The sequence below is a fragment of the Podarcis filfolensis genome (assembly GCF_964270895.1).
Source record: "Podarcis filfolensis genome assembly, contig: HAP1_SCAFFOLD_89, whole genome shotgun sequence".
NCBI lineage: Eukaryota > Metazoa > Chordata > Lepidosauria > Squamata > Lacertidae > Podarcis > Podarcis filfolensis.
Genome location: NW_028149480.1, coordinates 142,501 through 162,595, shown reverse-complemented (window position 1 = coordinate 162,595; position 20,095 = coordinate 142,501). Strand labels below are relative to the sequence as shown.

General features: G+C 48.2%; 1 protein-coding gene across 1 annotated transcript in view; it reads left to right on the top strand.

Annotated features, from left to right (window-relative positions):
• Positions 1–939: 939 nt before the first annotated feature.
• Positions 940–20,095, top strand: part of LOC310755029 (uncharacterized protein) — a gene marked incomplete at its 3' end in the record, with an annotated part of 36,262 nt that continues 17,106 nt past the window's right edge. The window contains exons 1-4 of the mRNA XM_083631706.1: positions 940–1,043; positions 2,865–2,963; positions 5,897–6,036; positions 12,465–12,549. Of these exons, the coding sequence (XP_083487832.1) occupies positions 2,916–2,963; positions 5,897–6,036; positions 12,465–12,549 (273 nt within the window). The 5' untranslated portion in view covers positions 940–1,043; positions 2,865–2,915. The remainder of the gene's footprint in view (positions 1,044–2,864; positions 2,964–5,896; positions 6,037–12,464; positions 12,550–20,095) is intronic.

The window sequence follows — 20,095 nt, the reverse complement described above, 5'->3', positions numbered from 1 at the left end:
CTTGCTTTGAAACAGGGGCAGGAAAGAGATGCCGGGCAGGAAGACACAACCACCCTTGGACGACTGGAAAGTCCACCTCCGCCTCCCCAGATTTCCTCTGAGACGGCCAGGCTCATCTCGACGGCCAGAAGAGCTGGAAAACGGCAGGGGCTGTTGATTTAAAGACGAAAACATGCGCAGGCAGGAAAGAAATCCTCCCAGGTTCTGGACACAACCCACGCCTGATATTCACACAGGTTCCATGGGTGGCATTGGCAGCTGGAGGAGCAGCATGGGGAGAGAGCAAGGCCTGGTTTCCAGCTGAAGATCAGCTCTTTCGGGGGGGCCTCAAACAACCCTTTGGCTGCAAGGGGAATTCCCCCTCCCTTAATTCAGGATGTGAATTCAGCCTGCCCTTTCCCCTGAGCTGAAAAAGCACCTTCCAGAGGGTGATGGGAGGTGACACAGGCGTCTTCCAGGTGTGCAAAGAACCACCCTCGCCACACGAAACGGGACAGCAAGCCTCACACAGATCTGAACCGTAAAGGGGAACCTGGGAAGCTGCCTTATATGGAGTCGGACCCACTACTCCATCTGGCTCAGTAATGTCAACACTGACTGGCAGCAGTTTGCCAGAGTTTCAGGCCTGGAGAAGCCGGGGATTGAGCGTCTGGTGTTCTGCAGGCAAAGCCACTGAGGTTACAGCTCTTCCCTTGAAAAACAAACGAAGATTGTAGTCCCATCTGCCTCTGCTCCAACGTAAATCGGAGCCAGGGCACATAATATCAGTTTGGGGCGTCTAAAACTATGAAAATGGGCTTACAGATCTTGAGTTTCTGACACTGCACAGCCGCATACTCAATCAAATGTGGATGCCAAACAAATGAACTTTGTGGCTAACCCTGAAGCCTGTCTCTTTCTCTAGAAGGCGTCTGCTGAGAGTTTGCACTGCCTCCCTTGGTTCTCCCAGCCTGATGCGTTTTGGGCTTGGCTGGTCCTGGAGGATTGCAGTTGCTCTGGCCCTTTCTCCGGATCATCCTTAAAACAGCCTGGAGAGATCTCCTGTAAGTCCCACTTCCTCTTGCCGTATTACCGGTAATTGCCACACGAGGGCTCTGTTTATTTTCCTGTTGAAGTCTATTCCAGTAATGGCCACACGAGGGCACTGTTTATTTTCCTACCCAGGTCTATTCCAGTAATGGCCACACGAGGGCACTGTTTATTTTCCTATCCAGGTCTATTCCAGTATTGGCCACACGAGGGCACTGTTTATTTTCCTATCCAGGTCTATTCCAGTAATGGCCACAGGAGGGCACTGTTTATTTTCCTATCTATGTCTATTCCAGTAATGGCCACACGAGGGCACTGTTTATTTTCCTATCCAGGTCTATTCCAGTATTGGCCACACGAGGGCACTGTTTATTTTCCTATCCAGGTCTATTCCAGTATTGGCCACACGAGGGCACTGTTTATTTTCCTAATGAGGTCTATTCCAGTAATGGCCACACGAGGGCACTGTTTATTTTCCTGTCTATGTCTATGTCTAACCCTATATCTATGTCTAACCCTAACCAGGCCCTTCAGGCACTGTTGGGACACCTCCCAGAAGGGATTTTTTTGTGGGGTCCCTCCAGCTCTCGGCAGGGACCACAAGAGGTATCTAGTCTGACCCCTGAAATGCAGAGAGGGAACCCCAGAGGCATCTAGTCTGACCCCTAAAATGCAGAAATCTAGTCTAGACCCCGCTGCCCTCAACCAACATGGCGCCACGGCTGCCTCTTCCGCCCTTTCTTTCCCCTCCCTCTTTCCAGTCCCCTTGCCCTTGTCCAAAATGGCCGCCCTAGCAACTCCCTCGCTCAATCCAATCTTGGCGACGATAGGTGGGCCTTTGGGCCAATCCCCGGTCGAGCGGTGGGCGGGGCCAGCTGTTTCCCGCTTTTTCTTCTCCCAGCTGTTTCCCTTTGGGTGCCTTTTTCATCCTAGGAAACAACAATAAATTATTATTAGCATTACTTTTTAGATCATCATTATTATTATTAGAAAAGGAGGCAACGTTTGTAATATAGTATGTTTTGTCGCGTTTTTAATATTCTGTGGGGAGCGGCTGGGAAAGGAGAATAAATGAGGATTATCCTTCATTTTTCAATTCCTATCATTATTATTATAATGGTTATTTTGATTAAAGGGTGAGGGAAGTTTGTCGCATATGATGTTTTATCATTTTTTAAATATTCTGTTGGTGGCTGGGAAAAAGCAGTACATTATTATTATCATTAAGTGTTAAATTATTATTAGAATTATTATTAATAATCACACCCACCCAAGTGGCCTCTTCCCCCCTAAGCCTTAACCCTATGGTATTTTTATTTATTCGATGTATTTTTATTTAACCCTATGGTATTTTTATTTATTCGATAAATTTATTTTATTTATAGAAAATAAAGCCAGATCTCCATTGCTTTCCCCCTCAAGCCGCCCTTAATGTATTGCAAACTGGACCTGAACAGTGTATTGTGCAGATGAAGCACTGATTGAAGCGGAGGTTTTGTAACAGCTAATTCCTCAAGATCCCAATTCCTCCACTTTTTATTAAATGCAGTTTCCTTGTGGTTCCTTCGCACATTCCTGCCTTGCGGTGGGTTGGACTGCATGACCCTTGGGGTCCCTTCCAGCTAGATGAACCATTATATGATTCTGGGGAAAGGGCTTCAGAAAGAAGAAACCGGGGGGAAAGCCCATTTCTTCCCATTCGTCGTCTGCTGGCTCCTTTCCCACTTGATTCTTTCTTCCACTGCAATCTGGGCTGGAAATATTATAGATCTGCTTTGACGTGGAGCCCTCTTTCCCTTCTTGGGAAAATAATCGACATTCTTGATATTTCTTAGGTCTGAATTCCTGCTCTGAAAAGGAGGAGGAGGAAGAAGAAGCTTCGCCTGATGAAGGGAGAAGAGGAGGTGGAGGAAAACTCAGCTGCAGGCATAAAGGTAAAAGGGAAAAAATAGAAATAGAAATTGACATCTAACACTTGAGAACATTTTTAAACAACCCCACTCCTGATATATCACACTGACCCCCCCTAACCAGTACAGTACAGTAAAAATACAGTAAAGTATTGTTATTTATTTGATTAGGGTAGGGCAAAACCTTCTGGCTTCCCCCATGTTGGTTAGGTCTCCTTTTTTCTTTTCTAAGGGCGACTAACAATTTGTTGAAAACTTAATTTCTTCAGATCAACCAGCGAATTGATTCTTCCACCTATCGATTTATCCACATAATCCAAGCCGAGATGAATTAGCATCCCAAAGTGGTACACTTGCACGTTACATCTTGAGATAAATATTTTGGAAGAGGCCTAAATTAAAAAAGAGAATTAATTTGCAAGCAAATCCTTGAATGCCCAGTGAATTAGAGAGGCAGAGCTGGCTGGTTTGTCTAATGGAGCATCCAAAACCCAGTTTGGGTCTAGAAGACCCCAGCCTGAAGGGCAACCCTCCATTGCTTTCTCTTTGATTTTTGGAGCAGATACTCTGAACTGAACACCACAAGAAGAAATGGGGAGCAGCCCCTGCTGTAGTGGCCAGCACTAGAAGCCGTTTGAGTAATTCAGAGGAGGAGGAGGAGGAAGAAACTTCGCCTGATGAAGGGAGAAGAGGCGGTGGAGGAAAAGTCATGAAGGTAAAAGGGGAAAAATAGAAATTAACATCTAACACTTAAGAACATTTTTAAACCACCCCAGTCCTGATAGATCACACCGACCCCCCTAACCAGCACAGTACAGTACAGTAAAAATACAGTAAAGTGTTTTTATTTATTTGATTGGCACCTCCTGGCTTCCCCCATGTTGGTGAGGTTTGTCTCCTTTTCCTTTTCTTGTTAGACAAAGCAATGGGTTGGAAATGGAAGATCTTCAGATGAACCATTGCTTTAACCAGGTACCATATTTTTCGCTCCATACTCGTGTAAGCAGATCCTCTCCCGCTTTCCTGCTCCAAATCGGGTGCAGCTGCCAGCGGAGGATCCCTGGCTCCGCTTCCTTCCCTCCTCCGTGGTTGCTTTGAAACAGGGGCAGGAAAGAGATGCCGGGCAGGAAGACACAACCACCCTTGGACGACTGGAAAGTCCACCTCCGCCTCCCCAGATTTCCTCTGAGGCGGCCAGGCTCATCTCGATGGCCAGAAGAGCTGGAAAACGGCATGGGCTGTTGATTTAAAGACGAAAACATGCGCACGCGTGAAAGAAATCCTCCCAGGTTCCTGGACACAACGCACGCTTGACATTCACACAGGTTCCATGGGTGGCATTGGCAGCTGGAGGAGCAGCATGGGGAGAGAGCAAGTCCTGGTTTCCAGCTGAAGATCAGCTCTTTCGGGGGGGCCTCAAACAACCCTTTGGCTGCAAGGGGAATTCCCCCTCCCTTAATTCAGGATGTGCCTGCCCTTTCCCCTGAGCTGAAAAAGCACCTTCCAGAGGGTGATGGGAGGTGACACAGGCGTCTTCCAGGTGTGCAAAGAACCACCCTCGCCACACGAAACGGGACAGCAAGCCTCACACAGATCTGAACCGTAAAGGGGAACCTGGGAAGCTGCCTTATATGGAGTCGGACCCACTACTCCATCTGGCTCAGTAATGTCAACACTGACTGGCAGCAGTTTGCCAGAGTTTCAGGCCTGGAGAAGCCGGGGATTGAGCGTCTGGTGTTCTGCAGGCAAAGCCACTGAGGTTACAGCTCTTCCCTTGAAAAACAAACGAAGATTGTAGTCCCATCTGCCTCTGCTCCAACGTAAATCAGAGCCAGGGCACACAATATCAGTTTGGGGCGTCTAAAACTATGAAAATGGGCTTATAGATCTTGAGTTTCTGACACTGCACAGCCGCATACTCAATCAAATGTGGATGCCAAACAAATGGACTTTGTGGTTAACCCTGAAGCCTGTCTCTTTCTCTAGAAGGCGTCTGCTGAGAGTTTGCACTGCCTCCCTTGGTTCTCCCAGCCTGATGCGTTTTGGGGCTTGGCTGGTCCTGGAGTCTTGCAGTTGCTCTGGCCCTTTCTCCGGATCATCCTTAAAACAGCCTGGAGAGATCTCCTGTAAGTCCCACTTCCTCTTGCCGTATTACCGGTAATGGCCACACGAGAGCACTGTTTATTTTCCTATCCAGGTTTATTCCAGTAATGGCCACACGAGGGCACTGTTTATTTTCCTATCTATGTCTATAAGCCGTTTGAGTAATTCAGATCAATAAAGTAGGAGTAGTTAATATTTACAAACCAGCAACTTCACCCCAGTTTGGGACACTTGCGGCAGAGAGGTCTCTCCAGAAAAGCTCTTTCGACATTTCTCAGCCTTCAGAATAGGCGCATGGTTTTCCCTTTGCCTGGAGGGAGAAATGTTGTCAGCAGATGTGCCATCACCCCGAGAACCTCAGGCAGCCAAAGGGGAGGGCAAGGGGGGCTTCATGGCATCACTGAAGTGGCAGCTGCAGGAGAAGGGTGGATCCCTCAGTGGATCCCTAAATCGCCTTCCAAGGGCCGTTGAAGAGGACAGCGTCCAGCTGGGCTGGGGACACCAAGGGGGTGAGGTGGCCAATTCCTGCCTGGTAGCAGGTTGGACTGGATGACCCTTGGGGTCCCTTCCCGATATATAAGGAAGAAAGGGAAAGAGGATTCCTCGAAGGGAAGGCAGAGGGGCTCAAGGCCAGCCGACCAGCCCCAGCAGGATCCTCCCCTTCCAGCTGGCCCACTGCCCCATCTGCCTCTGCTCCGACGTAAATCAGCGACCCAGGGCGCAGGCTATCAGTTTGGGGCATCTAAAACTATGAAAATGGGCTTCTAGATCTTGAGTTTCTGACACTGCTCAACCGCATACTTCATCAAATGCAGATGCCAAACAAATGAACTAAAGCCTGTCTCTTTCTCTAGAAGGCGTCTGCTGAGAGTTTGCACTGCCTCCCTTGGTTCTCTCGGCCTGATGCGTTTTGGGGCTTGGCTGGTCCTGGAGTCTTGCAGTTGCTCTGGCCCTTTCTCCGGATCATCCTTAAAACAGCCTGGAGAGATCTCCTGTAAGTCCCACTTCCTCTTGCCGTATTACCGGTAATGACCACACGAGGGCACTGTTTATTTTCCTATCCATGTCTATTCCAGTATTGGCCACACGAGGGCACTGTTTATTTTCCTATTGAGTCTATTCCAGTATTGGCCACAAGAGGGCACTGTTTATTTTCCTATCCATGTCTATTCCAGTATTGGCCACACGGGGTCACTGTTTATTTTCCAATAGATGTCTTTTCCAGCCTACTAAGTCTAAGACAAATATATTTGGAACAGGGAGAAAGACCCCTGAAATGCAGAGATGGGACCCCCAGAGGCATCTAGTCTGACCCCCGAAATGCAGAGATGGGACCCCCAGAGACATCTAGTCTGACCCCTGAAATGCAGAGATGGGAACCCTAGAGGCATCTAGTCTGACCCCTCAAATGCAGAGATGGGAACCCTAGAGGCATCTAGTCTGACCCCCGAAATGCAGAGATGGGACCCCCAGAGACATCTAGTCTGACCCCTGAAATGCAGAGATGGGAACCCTAGAGGCATCTAGTCTGACCCCTGAAATGCAGAGATGGGACCCCCAGAGGCATCTAGACTGACCCCTGAAATGCAGAGATGGGACCCCAGAGGCATCTAGTCTGACCCCTGAAATGCAGAGATGGGAACCCTAGAGGCATCTAGTCTGACCCCTGAAATGCAGAGATGGGACCCCAGAGGCGTCCAGTCCACCACGAACCGGGGACTAAGGCAGATCTCTTCCTCCGCCCCGGGATCAGGCTGTTCCCCCATCTCCGTCCCCAACTCCTTGAGCTCTATTCGTGCACAGACACCCTGACACACCATTTTGGGGGCAAAAATCCCGTTTTATTTCGTGGAAGACGAGGAGCGGCTCTGGAAAGAGCGCCGTGCTTTTCTCCTTGGTTTCGTATCGTCCGCCTTCGGTGCCCAGTCCGAAAGGGATCCGAGGGTCATCCAGCCCAACCGCCAGCAAGGCGGAGAAAGGGGCGAATGCAAAGCGGGTAGTTCAGGGCCAGGCTGCTTCTGGGGGTGGGGGTGGGACGGGGAGTCCCGGGATCCCTAGCAAAGAGCACCAGCGGTCAGGGATGATGGGAATTGTAGTCCAAAACATCTGGAGGGCTGCAGGTTGGGGGTGCCTGGATAAAATGACAGGATATATAATTATATAAAATAATAACAACAATAATAATATTGTAATATTATATATTATAATATATAATAATAAGGGGAAGCCAGGCCCCTCAGGCACTGTTGGGACTCCTCCCAGAGGGGATTTCTTTTGGGGGGTCCCTCCGGCCTTCCTTCTCCGCAGGGACACCCAGAGGCATCTAGTCTGACCCCTGAAATGCAGAGATGCAGAAATCTAGTCTAGCCCCTGCTGCCCTCAACCAACATGGCGCCGGCGCCGCCTCTTACGCCCTTTCTTCCCCCCTCCGGCCCCTTGCCCTCTTTCCAGTATTGATATCTATTCCAGTAATGGCCACAGGAGGGCACTGTTTATTTTCTTATCTATGTCTATTCCAGTAATGGCCACAGGAGGGCACTGTTTATTTTCCTATCGATGTCTATTCCAGTAATGGCCACAGGAGGGCACTGTTTATTTTCCTACCCAGGTCTATTCCAGTAATGGCCACAGGAGGGCACTGTTTATTTTCCTATTGAGGTCTGTTCCAGTAATGGCCACAGGAGGGCACTGTTTATTTTCCTACCCAGGTCTATTCCAGTAATGGCCACACGAGGGCACTGTTTATTTTCCTACCCAGGTCTATTCCAGTAATGGCCACACGAGGGCACTGTTTATTTTCCTATCTATGTCTAACCCTAACCAGGCCCCTCAGGCACTGTTGGGACACCTCCCAGAAGGGATTTTTTTGCGGGGTCCCTCCAGCCTTCCCTCTCGGCAGGGACCACAAGAGGCATCTAGTCTGACCCCTGAAATGCAGCAATCTAGTCTAGACCCCGCTGCCCTCAACCAACATGGCGCCGGCGCTGCCTCTTCCGCCCTTTCTTTCCCCTCCCTCTTTCCAGTCCCCTTGCCCTTGTCCAAAATGGCCACCCTAGCAACTCCCTCGCTCAATCCAATCTTGGCGACGATAGGTGGGCCTTTGGGCCAATCCCAGGCCGGGCTGTGGGCGGGGCCAGCCGTTTCCCGCTTTTTCTTCTCCCAGCTGTTTCCCTTTGGGCGCCTTTTTCATTCTGGGAAACAAAAATAAATTATTATTAGCATTACTTTTTAAATCATCATTATTATTATTAGAAAAGGAGGCAAAGTTTGTAATATAGTATGTTTTGTCGCGTTTTTAATATTCTGTGGGGAGCGGCTGGGAAAGGAGAATAAATGAGGATTATCCTTCATTTTTCAATTCCTATCATTATTATTATAATGGTTATTTTGATAAAAGGGTGAGGGAAGTTTGTCGCATATGATGTTTTATCATTTTTTAAATATTCTGTTGGTGGCTGGGAAAAAGCAGTACATTATTATTATCATTAAGTGTTAAATTATTATTAGAATTATTATTAATAATCACACCCACCCAAGTGGCCTCTTCCCCCCTAAGCCTTAACCCTATGGTATTTTTATTTATTCGATATATTTTTATTTAACCCTATGGTATTTTTATTTATTCGATAAATTTATTTTATTTATAGAAAATAAAGCCAGATCTCCATTGCTTTCCCCCTCAGGCCGCCCTTAATGTATTGCAAACTGGACCTGAACAGTGTATTGTGCAGATGAAGCACTGCTTGAAGCTGTGGTTTTGTAACCAGCTAATTCCTCAAGATCCCAATTCCTCCACTTTTTATTAAATGCAGTTTCCTTGTGGTTCCTTCTCAGATTCCTGCCTTGCGGCGGGTTGGACTGGATGACCCTTGGGGTCCCTTCCAGCTAGATGAACCATTATATGATTCTTGGGAAAGGGCTTCAGAAAGAAGAAACCGGGGGGAAAGCACATTTCTTCCCGTTCGTCGTCTGCTGGCTCCTTTCATACCTGATTCTTTCTTCCACTGCAATCTGGGCTGGAAATATTATAGATCTGCTTTGACGTGGACCCCTCTTTCCCTTCTTGGGGAAATAATTGAATTATTGATATTTCTTAGGTCTAAATTCCTGCTCTGAAAAGGAGGAGGAGGAGGAAGCTTTGCCTGATGAAGGGAGAAGAGGAGGTGGAGGAAAACTCAGCTGCAGGCATAAAGGTAAAAGGGAAAAAATAGAAATATACACACAACACTTAAGAACATTTTTAAACCACCCCACTCCTGATATATCACACCGACCCCCCTAACCAGCACAGCACAGTAAAAATACAGTAAAGTGCTCCTCCTGGCTTCCCCCATGTTGGTGAGGTTTTTCTCCTTTTTCCTTTTCTAAAGGTGACAAAGCAATGTGTTGAAAACTTAATTTCTTCAGATGAACCATTGCTTTAACCAGGGAATTGATTCTTTCACCTATCAGTTTATCCACATAATCCAAGCCGAGATGAATCGGCATCCCAAAGTGGTACACTTGCACGTTACATCTTGATCTAAATGTGTTGGAAGAGGCCTAAATTTAAAAAGAGAATTAATTTGCAAGCAAGCCCAGTGAATTAGAGAGGCAGGGAGCTGGCTGATTTGTCTAATGGAGCATCCCTAAACCCAGTTTGGGTCTAGAAGACCCCAGCCTCAAGGGCAATCCTCCATTGCTTTCTGTTTCATTTTTTGAGCAGATACTCTGAACTGAACACCACAAGAAGAAATGGGGAGCAGCCCCTGCTGTAGTGGCCAGCACTAGAAGCCGTTTGAGTAATTCAGATCAATAAAGTAGGAGTAGTTAATATTTACAAACCAGTTTGGGACACTTGCGGCAGAAAGGTCTCTCCAGAAAAGCCCTTTCGACATTTCTGAGCCTTCAGAGTAGGCGCATGGTTTTCCCTTTGCCTGGAGGGAGAAATGTTGTCAGCAGGTGTGCCATCACCCGAGAACCTCAGGCAGCCAAAGGGGAGGGCAAGAGGGGCTTCATGGCATCACTGAACTGGCAGCTGCAGGAGAAGGGTGGATCCCTCAGTGGATCCCTAAATCGCCTTCCAAGGGCCATTGAAGAGGGCAGCGTCCAGCTGGGCTGGGGACACCAAGGGGGTGAGGTGGCCAATTCCTGCCTGGTAGCAGGTTGGGCTGGATGACCCCTGGGGGAAAGAGAAAGGGAAAGAGGATTCCTTGAAGGGAAGGCAGAGGGGCGCAAGGCCAGCCGACCAGCCCCAGCAGGATCCTCCCCTTCCAGCCGGCCCCCTGAGAAGACCCACGTAAATCCTCTGCTCCGACGTCAATCAGCGACCCAGGGCCATGATTTCTGATCCCTACTTGTCTGCTCAAAACCAGAATTGGTGTTAATGTGAAGAATCCTGAAACCACACAGAATGTGAAATGTTGAGAAATTCGACTCAGCCAGGAAGCTTGGGGCCAGGTCATCAGCATAGCCAGGGTCTTGGTTGGAGGGCAGGACTTTGGAAAGGGGGGCAGAGCCAATGGAATGGGTCAGGAGTCTCAAAGCGGCTCACAATCTCCTTTCCCTTCCTCCCCCACAACAAACCCTCTGTGAGGTGAGTGGGGCTGAGAGACTTCAGAGAAGTGGGACTGGCCCAAGGTCACCCAGCAGCTGCATGTGGAGGAGCGGAGACTCGAACCCGGTTCCCCAGATTACAAATCCACCGCTCTTAACCACTACACCACACTGGCTCTCTATTGCTTTCCTTGATCCACGAGCCATGTACTAATTCTTGGTCCAATGTACATTATACTATTGTTGTGATGATAAAAGGAGGTAAAGCTCATTTGTATGCTTCAGAATCCAAATGAGATAAATTAAAAGTTTGAAAGGGGAAATAATTTTAGAGCCATAGTCAAATTCCTGCGTGGAAATAACTTACACCTAGAAATTATCATGAATTCTATACCAGCACTGGCCACACGAGGGCACTGTTTATTTTTCTCTCAATGTCTATACCAGTAATGGCCACACGGGGTCGCTGTTTACTTTCCTATCGATGTCTTTTCCAGTATTGCTGGAAAACACACAAATGGCTGGGACTCTTTTGGATCTTATGGATCGAAATCATGCAGGAGCCTTCATCTGAAGGCAGCCCTCTTTAGGGACGCTTTGAATGTTTAATAGGTTAGTGTTTTGTTGGAAGCCGCCCAGAGTGGCTGGGGAAACCCAGCCAGATGGGCGGGATATAAATAATAGCTTATTCTTATTATTCAACATGGGGTTAGTACCTTCTGCAACTTTTTTCTGAGATGTACCTGTGAACAAAATATAGAATCCTGATAGCAGTCTCCTTTCTTGCATTGCCTGCATGTTCTTGTGTTGTTGCTTTAGGCGGCCTGTTTATATGAGCTGAAATTGTGCTTATATACTGCAAAATACATGTTTTGACCAAATACTTACTTACATCTTGCTGCTGCTAGTGACCTAAATTCAGACCTGCTTTTTGTTTCCTTGCAGATATCACCGAAAAGCAGCTGAATAGCCGAATTTTAAATTTTGTTGGGGGGACCCATATTTCAAGATCCGAAGGGGATCCCCTTTGGATTTCCAAGCCATTCCAACTTCCCCCCATACCTCCTTGTTCTTTTACTGCTTTCACCCTTGACCTTTTCGTTTTTGGAGTCTGGGGTTTTATCGTAAGCCTTGGAATACTTTGCCGCCTGTGGTTCCTTCGCAGAGAAAAAGTAAGAAACCCCTAGGGCCTGGTGGAAATGAATTCCATAATAATATAAAACTCTGAGAGTGTTATCTATGGAAACAGGGCTACCTGAGAGAGTTTGATTTCATAGAATCATAGAGTTGGAAGAGACCACAAGGGCCATCGAGTCCAACCCCCTGCCAAGCAGGAAACACCATCAGAGCACTCCTGACATATGGTTGTCAAGCCTCTGCTTAAAGACCTCCAAAGAAGGAGACTCCACCACACTCCTTGGCAGCAAATTTCTCCTCTTGTAGTGTGGGGGGGTGGGACTCTTTTGGATCTTATGGATAGAAATCACGTGGAGCCTTCATCTGAAGGCAGCCCTCTTTAGGGAAGCTTTTAATGTTGAATAGGTTATTGTATTTGAGTGTTTTGTTGGAAACCGCTCAGAGTGGCTGGGGAAACCCAGCCAGATGGGCGGGGTATAAATAATAAATTATTATTATTATTACTATTCATGGGGTTAGCACCTTCTGCAACTTTTTTCTGAGATGTGGCTGTGAACGAGAAATCGGATCCTGAGAACAGTCTCCTTTGTGACATTGCCTGCATGTTCTTGTGTTGGCCTGCTTATGTGAGCTGAAATTGTCCTTATATGCTGCAAAATACACGTTTTGACCAAATACTTGCTTACTTCTCGCTGCTGCCAGATAGTATTAAGTGGCCTAAATTCAGACCTGCTTTTTGTTTCCTTGCAGATATCACCGAAAAGCAGCTTTTGGTTCTGATGCCTCCAGAACAAGGACATCATCCAGAACTGTCTCCCACTGGATCCCTCAGCAGGTCGGCCATCGTTCTCTCTTTCTCTTCGGGAATCTCCTGGGTGCTGGCCAGGGTGTGATCCGTGGCCTGACTGTGTGAAATGCGAGCGCCCAGGGAGTGGAGCCCCAAACTCTGCTTGCAGGCGCAAACTCCGTTGGTAGGAGGTGGGAGCAAACGCATTGGTGGGGAGGGTCTGCTGGGAAAGGAAGCTCCAGCTCCAAAAGATCAAGAAGACCCTTGAACAGGAAGGAAATCAGAAATTACCTTGAGCGAAACGAGATGTTTGCACTAGTTCCTTGCAAATCCCCGTTTCAGCTGGATCTATGAGATCCCAAAGCTGTTTCAGTCACTGAAGGCCCATTCAACATCGTGGTCCAGAGTACTTGGCTTCTCCTGAGCAGAAATCATTAGGAAGTGTTCCCGTTCCAATTTTGTGATCTGGACCCACCCTAAACCTTTGCAGGTGCCTGTTGGATAGCTCAAGCTAGTTTTTCTTTGACCTGGCGGTTTGTAGGTGCTCAAGTGAATTAGTTACAAACCCAAGTCAGGACCAGGCTGTGGTGGAAAGTCCAACTCTCCTCCTTCCTGCATCTCAAGAGATTCAGTCCTGGGGTTCAGAACTCTGTGTCTCACTCTGCCACTTGGGGATCTGCCACCTGAGGCAGCCACTTCACTTTGCCTCATGAAGAGAGATGGACAGTCTCTTATCCCTTCATTGGAGGTGTGGCCTTGAATTAAGTCGAATACATAGCCGCTGGCCCTCCTCTTCCAGAACTGCACTTGACGCCATTCCAGATACAGTGGTACCTCCGCTTGCTGACGGGATCCGTTCCAGAGCTCCGGCCGGATCCTGAGGTTTTCGCAGCCGGAGAGACTGCTTCCGCGAATGCGCACTCGGCAAAAATATACTTCTGGGTTTGTCACTTAGGTATCCCAAAGTTTATGTAACCAGAAGGATACGTAAGCGGAGGTATGACTGTATATCTTGGGTAACACGGAGAGGCTTAGAAAATGAGAAAGCGAATCGCAGTTCAGACACTCTTGCTGCTGGCAGTGTCTTGTGTGACACATCAAGGAAAGTGCTGGGTGGATTTTTCCTCTCCCCTGTTGCATTGGGAGACTTGATCCAGAACTGATTCTTCAAGTTGACTTCGTCTCCCAATATGGCCACGACTGGACCTAATGGTCAGGGGTCCCTTTACCTTTGACAAAGGTCATAAGTTGTAATTCTGCTGTTTTATGTCTAGCGGTTAGGGTTTGGGTCATTGTTAGGGTCGGTGTTAGGCTTAGGGGTCAGGATCAGGGCCTCCCTCTGACTGTTGAAATGCTCCCAGGGAGAATGTAAGCAGCACTTCCCCTGTTTCCAGTCAAGAATAGTGATGGCCATGTTGGCTTCATGGCTGAACTTGCAGCTGCAGGAGAAGTGTGCCATTTAAGAGAACAACATTTGCTGCACAACCAAAGTTGTGGGATTGTTCCCCGTAAGGGACTCCTGCATGTTCCTGCGATGCAGCGGGTCAGACTGGATGACCCTTGGGGATCCCTTCCAGAGGTTTATGTACAGAAAATTAGAATATCATGGAAAAGTTCATTTATTTCAGTAGTTCAACTTAAAAGGTGAAACTAATATATGATATAGACTCATGACATGCAAAGCGAGATATGTCAAGCCTTTATTTGTTATCATTGTGATATTATGGCTGATCATATGATTCTTTGGAATGTGCTTCACAAAGAAGAAACAGAGATAGCATTCCTACAAAAAAACAAAGCCTCCGGGATGCCGCAGGACCCGAGTGCGAGACCAGCTTGTGTCCCCCCCCCCTTTCATCACTGCCCGGCTCCTAATCATCATCATCATTTATTATTTCCATCCTACCCGTCTGGCTGAGTTTCCCCAGCCACTCTGGGCGGCTTCCAGCAAAATATTAAAACACAATATTCGATAAGTAATTTTGTTGTTGTTGTTGTTGTGTCCACCTCTTCGTGACCCCCTGGACCAGAGCACGCCAGGCACTCCTGTCTTCCACTGCCTCCCGCAGTTTGGTCAAACTCATGTTCGTAGCTTCGAGAACACTGTCCCACCATCTCGTCCTCTGTCGTCCCCTTCTCCTTGTGCCCTCCATCTTTCCCAACATCAGGGTCTTTTCCAGGGAGTCTTCTCTTCTCACGAAGTGGCCAAAGTCTTGGAGCCTCAGCTTCAGGATCTGTCCTTTTTAGAGGCCATCAGTGGGGCTAGAGAGGGTGGGGGGGGACACTTTACATTCTGTTCTATCTTCTATTCTATTCCATTTTATTCTCTTCTATGCTCTTCTAGTCTATTCTCTTCTCTTCTCTTCTAGAATATTCTATTCTATTCTTCTCTTCTCTAGAATATTCTCTTCTTTTCTAGAATATTCTATTCTATTCTAGAATATGTCATTCCACTCCATTCCATTTTAGAGTACTCTCTTCTAGAGCACACTGGAACATTCCAAAATATTATGGGAAAGCAAATGCTCTAGAAAAGATGCCTCTGGGAAATGAGACTGCTCTAGAAAAGATGCCCATGTTCTAGAGCACTCTGGAACGTTCTAGAACACAAACACACTGCAGAATTTCAAATTAATCTGGAGAAGAGAATGCTCTAGAAAATATGCCTCTGGGAAAGGGGACTGCTCTAGAAAAGACGCTCTAGCATGTTCTAGAACACAAACACTGGGAAAGGGACTGCTCTAGAAAAGATGCCCATGTTCTAGAGCACTCTGGAACGTTCTAGACACAAACAATCTGCGCAATTCCAAAATATTCTGGGAAAGAGAGCGCCCGAGTAAAAGGTGCCCGTGTTCTAGAGCACTCTGGAACGTTCTAGAACGCTCTCAAAGATTCCATAATATTCTGGGGAGAAGAGGGCTCTAGAAAAGGTGCCTCTGGGAAAGGGACTGCTCTAGAAAAGATGCCCATGTTCTAGAGCACTCTGGAACGTTCTAGAACACAAACACTGGGAAAGGGACTGCTCTGGAAAAGCTGCCCGTGTTCTAGAGCACTCTGGAACGTTCTAGAACACAAACGCATTGCAGGATTTTAAATTATTCTGGAGAAGAGAATGCTCTAGAAAATATGCCTCTGGGAAAGGGGACTGCTCTAGAAAAGATGCTCTAGCACGTTCTAGAACACAAACACTGGGAAAGGGGCTGCTCTAGAAAAGATGCCCGTGTTCTAGAGCACTCTGGAACATTCTAGAACACAAACAATCTGCGCAATTCCAAAATATTCTGGGAAAGAGAGTGCCCTGGTAAATGGCGCCCGTGTTCTAGAGCACTCTGGAACGTTCTAGAACGCTCTCAAAGATTCCATAATATTCTGGGGAGAAGAGGGCTCTAGAAAAGGTGCCTCTGGGGAAGGGACTGCTCTAGAAAAGATGCCCATGTTCTAGAGCACTCTGGAACGTCCTAGAACACAAACAATCTGCGCGATTCCAAAATATGGGAAAGAGAGCGCCCTAGCAAAAGGCGCCCGTGTTCTAGAGCGCTCTGGAACGTTCTAGAACGCTCTCAAAGATTCCATAATATTCTGGGGAGAAGAGGGCTCTAGAAAAGATGCCTCTGGGAAAGGGACTGCTCTGTTCTAGAGCACTCTGGAACGTTCTAGAACACAAACACACTGCAGAATTTCAAATTATTCTGGAGAAGAGAATGCTCTAGAAAATATGCCTCTGGGAAAGGGGACTGCTCTAGAAAAGACGCTCTAGCATGTTCTAGAACACAAACACTGGGAAAGGGACTGCTCTAGAAAAGATGCCCATGTTCTAGAGCACTCTGGAACGTTCTAGAACACAAACACTGGGAAAGGGACCGCTCTGGAAAAGCTGCCCATGTTCTAGAGCACTCTGGAACGTTCTAGAACACAAACGCACTGCAGAATTTTAAATTATTCTGGAGAAGAGAATGCTCTACAAAATATGCCTCTGGGAAAGGGGACTGCTCTAGAAAAGATGCTCTAGCACGTTCTAGAACACAAACACTAGGAAAGGGACTGCTCTAGAAAAGATGCCCGTGTTCTAGAGCACTCTGGAACGTTTTAGAGCACAAACAATCTGCGCAATTCCAAAATATTCTGGGAAAGAGAGTGCCCTAGTAAAAGGCGCCTGTGTTCTAGAGCACTCTGGAACGTTCTAGAACGCTCAAAGATTCCATAATATTCTGGGGAGAAGAGGGCTCTAGAAAAGGTGCCTCTGGGGAAGGGACTGCTCTAGAAAAGATGCCCATGTTCTAGAGCACTCTGGAACGTTCTAGAACACAAACGCTGGGAAAGGGGCTGCTCTAGAAAAGATGCCCGTGTTCTAGAGAACGTTCTAGAACACAAAGAATCTGCGCGATTCCGGAATATTCTGGGAAAGAGAGTGCCCTAGTGAAAGGCGCCCGTGTTCTAGAGCACTCTGGAACGTTCTAGAACACGAAGATTCCAAAATATTATGGGAAAGTGAATGCTCTAGAAAAGATGCCTCTGGGAAAGGGGCTGCCCTAGAAAAGATGCCGCTAAAGAGCACTCTAGAACATTCCAGAGCTCTGGAACCCTCCAGAATCTTCTGGGAGAGCAGAGATTATTCTGGGAGAGAAGAGAGTGTTCTGGAAGAGATACAACTGTTCTTGGGCACTCTGGAACGTTCTAGAACACTCTGGAACGTTCCAAAATAGTCTGTCGCTGAGGGGCTGCCCTTCTCCCTCCTCAGGGAAAAGCCTCCAAGAGCCCCCCACACACACTCTTGAAAGGGGGCTTTTGCGGGAGGTGGGGGAAGTGAGGTCCCCCCCCCCAGCCCCACGGACCACACATTCGCCCAATAAGACGCAGAGACATTTCACCTCAGATTTTAATTAATTAAAGAGCTTTTATTAAAGAGCTTTTATTAATGAAAGAAATTAAAACTTTTATTAATGAAAGAAATTACAAGAGCTTTTATTAACGAAAGAAACACGAGTCAGATAGCCAAAACAACCACACCAAGGGGAGAGAAGGAAATCCAAAGATGAGATAGAAGGGGAGGGAGATTTTGCAAAAATCTTGGCAGAGATAATAATAATAATAATAATAATAATAATAATAATAATAATAATAATTTATTATTTGTACCCCACCCATCTGGCTGGAGAGATGTAAAGGAAAGTGGGAAAAACAGGGAGGAAAAGAGTGGAAGTTGCGGCAAAATGAAGGAATGGAAAGTAGAAATGCAAACAGTAGAGGAATAAAAAAGGGCAGAAAGAAAAAGGGGGAAAAAGAAGGAGAGAAAATGAAAGGGCAGATAGAGGAGCTTTCGAAAGTGAGGAGGGAAGGAAGGAAGGGGATCCATGCGGCGGATTCCCTCCTCCTGGCTCCCGCGGAGGAGGGGAGGAAGGATGGAAGGGGATCCATGCGGCGGATTCCCTCCTCCCGGCTCCCACAGAGGAAGGAAGGAAGGGGATCCATGCAGCGGATTCCCTCCTCCCGGCTCCCGCGGAGGAGGGGAGGAAGGATGGAAGGGGATCCATGCGGCGGATTCCCTCCTCCCGGCTCCCACAGAGGAGGGAAGGAAGGGGATCCATGCGGCGGATTCCCTCCTCCCGGCTCCCACAGAGGAGGGAAGGAAGGAGATCCATGCGGCAGATTCCCTCCTTCCGGCTCCCACAGAGGAGGGAAGGAAGGAAGGAAGGGGATCCATGCAGCGGATTCCCTCCTTCCGGCTCCCACAGAGGAGGGAAGGAAGGAAGGAAGGGGATCCATGCGGCGGATTCCCTCCTCCCGGCTCCCACAGAGGAGGGGAGGAAGGAAGGAAGGGGATCCATGCGGCGGATTCCCTCCTCCCGGCTCCCACAGAGGAGGGGAGGAAGGAAGGGGATCCATGCAGCGGATTCCCTCCTCCCAGGCTCCCGCGGAGGAGGGGAGGAAGGATGGAAGGGGATCCATGCAGCGGATTCCCTCCTCCCGGCTCCCACAGAGGAGGGAAGGAAGGAAGGAAGGGGATCCATGCGGCGGATTCCCTCCTCCCGGCTCCCACAGAGGAGGGAAGGAAGGATGGAAGGAAGGGGATCCATGCGGCGGATTCCCTCCTCCCGGCTCCCACAGAGGAGGGAAAGAAGGAAGGAAGGAAGGAAGGGGATCCAGGCAGCGGATTCCCTTCTCCCCGCTGCCACAGAGGAGGGAAGGAAGGAAGGAAGGAAGGAAGGAAGGAAGGGGATCCATGCAGCGGATTCCCTCCTCCCGGCTCCCAAAGAGGAGGGAAGGAAGGGGATCCATGCAGCGGATTCCCTCCTCCCGGCTCCCACGGAGGAGGGGAGGAAGGAAGGAAGGGGATCCATGCGGCGGATTCCCTCCTCCCAGGCTCCCACAGAGGAGGGAAGGAAGGAAGGGGATCAATGCAGCGGATTCCCTCCTCCCGGCTCCCACGGAGGAGGGAAGGAAGGAAGGAAGGGGATCCATGCTGCGGATTCCCTCCTCCTGGCTCCCACAGAGGAGGGAAGGAAGGAAGGGGATCCATGCAGCGGATTCCCTCCTCCCGGCTCCCACGGAGGAGGGGAGGAAGGAAGGAAGGGGATCCATGCAGCGGATTCCCTCCTCCCGGCTCCCACGGAGGAGGGGAGGAAGGAAGGAAGGGGATCCATGCGGTGGATTCCCTCCTCCCGGCTCCCACAGAGGAGGGAAGGAAGGGGATCCATGCAGCGGATTCCCTCCTCCCGGCTCCCACAGAGGAGGGAAGGAAGGATGGAAGGGGATCCATGTAGCGGATTTCCTCCTGCCGGGCTCCCAGGAAGGAGGGAAGGAAGGAAGTGGATCCATGCAGCAGATTCCCTCCTCCCGGCTCCCACAGAGGAGGGAAGGAAGGAAGGAAGGAAGGAAGGAAGGAAGGAAGGAAGGAAGGAAGGAAGGGGATCCATGCAGCGGATTCCCTCCTCCTGGCTCCCACAGAGGAGGGAAGGAAGGAAGGGGATCCAGGCAGCGGATTCCCTCCTCCCAGGCTCCCACGGAGGAGGGGAGGATGGAAGGAAGGGGATCCATGCGGCGGATAAGAACTCCATATATAGGAAGATTATTGGCTTACAGACATTTTACGGAGAAAAATGGAAGAAGAAAAATGGATCAAGAGAATGCGAAAAGTTAGAAGGACATAAAGGAGGAGGAAGGAGGGAAGAAAATGTAAATGTAAAGTGTCATATATTATGTATATGTATAGTATGTAACTCAAACTAAATCAATAAAAAAGATCATTTATTTTATTACTATCATATATGATTTTATATATAATATTGTATATTATAATATTATTATCATATATAAAGATGTAAAAAAGAAGACAGCTGTCAAGAGAAGTGTCTGGCAGTCGTGCTTCTGGGATATTTGTGTACATATAAAAAAATAATCGTCACCAATTAAAAACTACTAATTGCCCAGAACAGTCACGTTGCGGCTCCTCACCTGCAAGGGCAGCCTTGGCCAGTCCAGGTGTGCCAGATGCAGAACAGCCGATCTGGGAAGAAAATGCAGAAAAAAATACAGCTTTCAGCCTAATGGTTGCCATCAATTTGATGCAAATTAATTTATGATGAAATGATTTTAG